Source organism: Chrysochloris asiatica, unplaced genomic scaffold (genome assembly GCF_000296735.1).
Source record: "Chrysochloris asiatica unplaced genomic scaffold, ChrAsi1.0 scaffold00196, whole genome shotgun sequence".
Lineage (NCBI taxonomy): Eukaryota > Metazoa > Chordata > Mammalia > Afrosoricida > Chrysochloridae > Chrysochloris > Chrysochloris asiatica.
Genome location: NW_006408714.1, coordinates 5,991,072 through 5,997,947, shown reverse-complemented (window position 1 = coordinate 5,997,947; position 6,876 = coordinate 5,991,072). Strand labels below are relative to the sequence as shown.

Sequence of the window (6,876 nt, the reverse complement as noted above, 5' to 3'; positions counted from 1 at the left end):
TGCCTATAATGGCATAGTTGAAAGAAAGGCTGAAATCAGTCAGAGGACTGAAAGAGAGAACTTCTTGGCCCCTGCCAAGTACTTAGCTTCATGTTCAATTACATTAAAAGAAGATATAAAGACTATTTCTAAAAGGCATAGTATAGTGATTGGGGAAATGAACAGACCTGAAAATTGTAAATAGAGGAACAGCATAAAATATTTCAGTAATGCAAATACAAATGCAGGGACTAAAATTTACAAAAGGTGAAAGTTTAAAAAAAGAGTCTCCAAATCTAAATAGTTATGGATGAGAAATGGACCTTTATCAAAAGAACACAACTGACATTTAACTTCTTGTTAACAAATTTCAAGGAGATCAATAAAATATCACCAAATTCAGCATCAAATTATCCTGTTTAATTTTGGTCAAACTCAGTAACATTAAATACATGCCATTTCAAATAAGGTAAAAAAAATTAAGAAATAGAAAACCAAATTACACAAAAATTATAGAAAGAACTTTACTGCTTTCATTTTTATTTAATCTTTATAAGCAAAGATTGTACTTCTGGGTTTAATTCCAATATCCATAGCACCTGACATACAGGAATAACATAAAATGTCCATATTTACAAAACTTATCAATCACTGATCAATAATCATGAGGTAAAAACCAAATGCTTCTATCATAATTAGCAATTTATTATAATTTCATACAAGGCTTATGCATATTCATCTTTCCAACACAATTTTAAAACGCAGCATGTTTGCAATTATGGAATTGCCCGTAGTTCCAAATCACTTAACTGGAACAATTTATTTCTAAAGGCTTAAACAGGAAACACAACAAGATAGAGAGGAAAAAGGTTATTTCCAGTTCTTAGTTAACCCTGAGTTAGGCTTTCACCAAAACACTGTCTAGGCTTCAGTTTCCTCATTTGTAATAATAATAATAATAATGGACTCATTTTAAAAATATGACTAAATTCACTGCACTACAATCAATTCTGATAGTGATCCTCTATCAATAAACCAAACCCATTACTGTACAGGCAATTCCAATTCATGGCTACCCTATAGGACAGTGAAGAACTGCTCATAGGATGTCAAAGGCTTTCAATCTTTTCAGAAGCAGACTGCAATACCTTTCTTACATGAAGCACCTAGTGGGTTAGAACTGATGACCTTCCAGTTAGCTGCCAAGTGCTTAACTACTGTACCACCCGGGCTCCAATCCTGTATTAATGTTGCTGTTGTTAAGTGTTGTCGGGTCAATTCTGATTCATATTGACCCTGTATACAGTTTCTGAAAAGAGGCTGGTGGGCTTGAACCAACGACTCTGTGGTTAGCAGCCCAGTGCTTATTCTATAGCTCCACATCAGGACCCCATCCTATATTAATGTTGTTGTTAAGTGCCCTCAAGTCAGTTCCCGACCCTGAACAAGGTTTCCAAGGAGTCTGGTGAGCTTGAACCTCCAACCCTGCAGTTCAAACTGGCCTTACAGTCCAGCGTATTAACCCGCAGCGCCACAAGAGAAGAAAGAGTAAAAGCAGTCCAACAATGAACAAGAATTGTCTTCCTTAGTCAATTCCTTATTCTCAAATCATTCCATCCCTGTTTCGAATTTGGACTCACTCCTTCCTCAATTCTCAATGCTTTCAAACTCAGACTTAACTTGCCCTTAGTTCAATCATCACTCATTTGTTTTTTCCTTGCTGTGGAATCAGAGGGTAACGCCATTACAACAAGATCTGATGGTTGTGATCCAGAGAGCTTTCAATGTCTGATTTTTGGAAGTAGATTGCCAGACCTTTCTTCCTAGTCTCCTCTGAAATACACAAACTCCCATTAACAGACGGTGCATTGGTCAAGAATCCAACTTACCGAGAGAACTCTACACTTCTGCCTCCACTGTTTTCCCCTCTGTAGAATGTAATTCTTCTTATTCCATTTTTATGAACTAGTCGTTGACATTGTTGCTGTTCCCTGTTGAGTCGATTGCGACCTGTATATGGCTGGTGGGTTTGAACAGCTGACCTTGTAGTTTGTTGTTGTTAAGTGCCGTCGAGTCGGTTCCGACCCATAGCGACCCTGTATAGGGTTTCCAAGGAGACACTGGTGAGCTAGAACCACCTCTGGTGCATTACTGTAGTCTAGTGCTTAGACTATAGCGCTACACCATTGTTGTTGTTGTTTAGTGCCGTCAAGTTGGTTCCAACCCATAGAAACCCTCTTAAGGGTTTCCCAGTAGCGGCTGGTGAGCCTACCAACTTTGTAGTCCAAGTCCAGCGCATTAACCCACACTGCTACACCAGGTCTCCTGATGGTTATGTGCCGTGGAGTCAGCTGGACTCATAGTGACCCTACATAGGGTTTCCGAGGCTGTAAATCTTTACCGGAGCAGAAAGCCTCATGTTTTTTCCCACAGATCCACTGGTGTTTTGGAACTACTGACCTTGAGATTAGCAGCCCTACTAGTAACCACTAAACTACCAGAGCGCCACACCAGAGCCACTGAAAAACACAGAACTAATTCTAAGAGGCCTGTAAGGAATGGGAACGCCCATTCTGCTTGAGGCTAAAGCTCTCAGAACAGTAAAAGACCCTTTGAAGCTGAGCAGTGCTCAGTGTAATGTCATTATGTTTCAAGTGCTCTACCTTGGGCTCCTCACAAAATTCTTAGAAGATAAGTACTATTATCATTCACATTTTAAAGATGACAAAGCTAAAGCTTATAAAAATTTGTCCATTCAACTTTTTAAGTTGTTGTTGTTATGTGCCATAGAGTAGCAGATGATTAATTAGAACTCAGGTCGCAATGTATGACAATGTAGGATAAGCAAAGATACTGTTCAGAAGCCTGCAAGCTGCCCCTGCCCTGAGTGGGGGCCTGGAGGGGTTAATATCCACGCGCCAAAGGCAAGAGGGAGAGGTCTGTTGGAAGCTCGGAGATCCCAGCCACCCGCCGGTCTTAAGGGGTGGGGGCCCTTTAGGCGAGGGGGACTTTTTTTCACCCGACAAAAAGTAACTTCCGAGCTAAGACGAAGTTCCCTCCGAGCGCCACCTGCGGTGGGCGGAGGACCAGAGAGATGGAGACTGACGAGGACGAGGACGACTTGTCAAGGGAACAGCTACTCAGTCATTTGGGATCAAAGGAGGCAAAACCCAAGAGAAAGGCGACAGTTGGGATTAAGGCTGAGGAGTCCTTGATGTGGGCCGACCCGGTGGAAAGGGATCAGGAAGATTCGATGAGAATGGGGCTGACCCGCCAAGAGAACTGGGAAACGATGGACTCGGAAGAATGGTGGGAAACGGAGACCAAGTCTCCGAGCTTGGACAGATGGAGAGCAGAGGTGCTGGCCGACAACCAGCCGGGGGGGTCAGGGGGAGGGACGCTGTGGGCCTCCGAGGGAGGAGCGCCATCGATCCTACAGGCCTGGAGGCGGGGAGAGAGGCGGGAAGACAGGGTCGAAGAGGCCGGGAAAGGAAAGCCGAGGGAGAGCCAGAGCAGAAGGGACCTGGAGGAGAGAAGGTCGCACAACAAGTACAGGGAGGGATCCCAGCATGGCTCTCAGGAGAGCGGAGTAAAGGAGTGGCTCAAGGGTGAAGAGGAACAGAAGTCTAGCATCAAGGGGAAGTACCACCCCTGGCTGAAGAAGCCCAGTAGCAAGAGAAAGACGAGGCCACAGAACACAGAGAAGGTCACGGTCCTGAGCAAAGACAGGACGCCACACTCGGAGATCCTGGCATCGTATCTTCAGAACAAGCGGCCCACGATCCGATTCAGCATATCCTCCCCACCTTATCGCGTCCACTCTGTGCGGTCAGTCGTTCACTGTCCCTCGGGCTTCAGTGTCTTTAACGAGCTGGCGAAGATGGGCGACCCAGATGTCCTGGAAATGGTGGAGGCTGACGGTAGGAGAGCGCGCGTGTGGGGGGGGGGGGGTGGATGGTCGATAGGAACCCAACCAGGGGAGAAAAGACTGGGGGGGGGGGGGGGGGGAGAGGGTGCTAGGCTGAGCGTGCAGACCCCGCCACGCCCAATGCAGGTGCTGCGGTGGACGTTGGCGTCCCAGCGACCCCGATCCCGGGGACGTTCGCGGCGGGGCGTGGCCTGAGCGAGGCGGGGTACAGCAGACGGAAGTCCCTGGTAGGGAAGATGGAGGGGTGGGGGACAGTGCCCCACGTTTTCTTTTGTTGCTCAGGCGCACCCTAGGCCTGGGTCCTGCGTTCCCTGCGATTCCGAGGACCACCCTCCCTCCTTGCTCCTCACTGTGAGGCGGAGTAGCTGAGTAATGCCGCGAAGCAGCTGAGTAATGCTGCGAGGCGGATGCGCTAGATAGGAGTGCGGTAGGCTCCAAGGTTTTGAATCCAACCACTGGAATAGAAGGGTCTCTCAGAGAGTGCCACGTTTTGGGTGATTGACAAGGATACTATGTGTAGGGAGCTGGTCCCTTGAAGCATTTTACCTTCCTTTATCGGTTACTGCACAGGATTTGAGATGCTTGTTAATTATGGAAAGGGCAGACCCTAATACCTATCAACTTGAGATTCGTCCGCATTTGAGAGGTTCAGTGAACGTTTTGTTGTGGTGGATAATACCTGTCAAGGCCGTTGATCAGCACTATATTCTGTGGGTGTATTTTAGTACACACATTTACCTAAATATGAACTTTTATTATTTTTTTGGAGGGGGGGGCGACGTTGCTATTTCCTGACTCATCTTCCTCAATGACTGTATTTTCATAGCTTGTTTGGCATTAGATCTGGAAACAATTTTTTTAAGTCAGAGATCTGAGCCTAGCCTTCATAGGCACCAAAAATACAGTGCAACATTACATCTAACCCTCCCCTTTTAGACAGTATATTGCGATATAATTCACATACCCTAAAATCCACCTGTGTAGCAGCGTTAGATGCTTTTTTGTATATTTACAGAGTTTTGCAAACATCACCATAGTCCTATTATCTTAAAACATTTCCATCACCCCAAATAGAAACCTCTTTAGCTTGTCATTCCTCATCACACCCCCAACTCTCCACTCTCAGCCCTAGGCAAACACTAATATACTTCCTCTGTAGTTTGACCTTTTCTGGACTTTCATATAGATGGAATCATACAATATTTGGTCTTTTATGACTGGCTACTTTCTCTTAGCATAATGTTTTTGAAGTGCATCCATGTTGAGGCATGTATAAGCACATATTCCTTTTTATTGCTAAATAATATTTCATTGTGTGGATATACCACATGTTAGCCATTCAGTAGTTCATGGACATTTAAATTGTTTTTGCTTGTTGGCTCTTAATAATGCTGCTATGAATATTAATGTACACAGTTTGGAATTACTGTGTCTTATTTTCTCTCAAGCTGTTTTTTAAGTGTTTCCTTTCACACTTCACCAGTGTGAAGGATTTCAGTTCCACCACATTCTCTCTAATACTTGTGATTGTCAGTCATTTTGAATGTAGACATCCTAATGTGTATAAAAGGATCCCTGCTGGTGCTACTGTAGGATAAGCACTGAACTGTTAATTGCAAGGTTGACAGGTAAGACCCACCACCTGCTTGCTCCATGGGAGAAAGATGAGACTGTCTGCTCCCATAGAGATTTCTTCTTGGAAACCCTATATAGGTTCTGAACCACTTGGAGCCAGAATCTACTCAATGACAGTAGGTAATAAGTGTAGGGTTTTTTTTTGCATTTTCCTGATGACTGATGAGGTTCGGGTGTGGCCAAATTTGCCTTCTCCTACTAACCTGAATGTGGCTCTGTAGGATAAGAATTGGACTGCTAGCTGTAAGGTTGGCAGTTCAAATCCACTAACCTCTACTTGAAAACCCTACATAGGGTTACTATGAGTCAGAATTGTCTGGTTGGCACCAAAAATCCACAATAACAAGTAACCTAAAAGTTGGAGGTTTGAACCTGCTAAGAAGTTCTGTAGAATAAAGGCCTGGAAAACTACTTGAATAAAGATTATGGATAAGAAAAGCCCATGGAACTAACTATTCCATAGGGGTCACCATGAATTGGAACCTACTGGACAGCAATTCATTTGGGGGTTAATAATGATACCCAGTATCTTTTCATATGTTTTGTTGGCTATTTATCTTTAAAGGAATGTCTATTTAAATCCATTGCACGTTTTAGAAACTGAGTTGTGTTTTTCATTATTGAGTTTTAAGGATTCTTTTGTGGTTATTGTTGTTGTGAATGCTTTTGAGTCGGTTCTGACTCCGAGAAGCCCTGTGTAGGATTTTCCAGGAGTGGCTGGTGAGTTTGAACTGCCGACCTTGTGGTTCAAACTAATCTTGCAATCCAGTGCTTTCTCTTAGCGCCACACCAGGACTCCAAGGATTCTTTACTTATTTTGAAGGATTCTTTATACATATGTTCTAAATATAAGTCCCTTATTAGATACAAGAATTGGTCAGAAAGTATTGCATCAAAGTCACAGAAACCTTGATTAAAGAAAACATCAAAATGTGAAACTAGTGTTTCTAGACATATCCTTCATCTAGGTCTATACATTTTTGAAGGTGGTGTTTTCATCTAAGTCTTCCTGGAGTGGCACTGTCAGATAAACATTGGGTTGCTAGCCACAAAATTGGTGGTTCAAACCCACCAGCTCCTCCTTGGAAATCCAATTCACAGTTACTCTGAGTGGGAAAGGGCTCAACAGCAATTTACAACAGTAACCCTTCCACAAAGATTTCTGCTTTCTTCGATGTACATTACATCAAAACACCAGTTTACCATCCTCAAAGGGCTTATATCATGTTCCCTTAAGTGTTCTTGGAATTTGGGGAACAATAAGAAGTATGAAGGGGCCAGATCAGGAATGTAGAGTGGATGGGTAAGGTTTCCCAATGAAATTCTCTTAGGAC

General features: G+C 43.7%; 1 protein-coding gene across 1 annotated transcript in view; it reads left to right on the top strand.

Moving 5' to 3' along the window:
• The first annotated feature begins 3,073 nt into the window (after nucleotides 1-3,073).
• Nucleotides 3,074-6,876, top strand: part of ANO5 (anoctamin 5) — a 134,534-nt gene continuing 130,731 nt past the window's right edge. Inside the window, exons 1-2 of the mRNA XM_006872399.1 lie at nucleotides 3,074-3,899; nucleotides 4,034-4,134. Of these exons, the coding sequence (XP_006872461.1) occupies nucleotides 3,074-3,899; nucleotides 4,034-4,134 (927 nt within the window). The remainder of the gene's footprint in view (nucleotides 3,900-4,033; nucleotides 4,135-6,876) is intronic.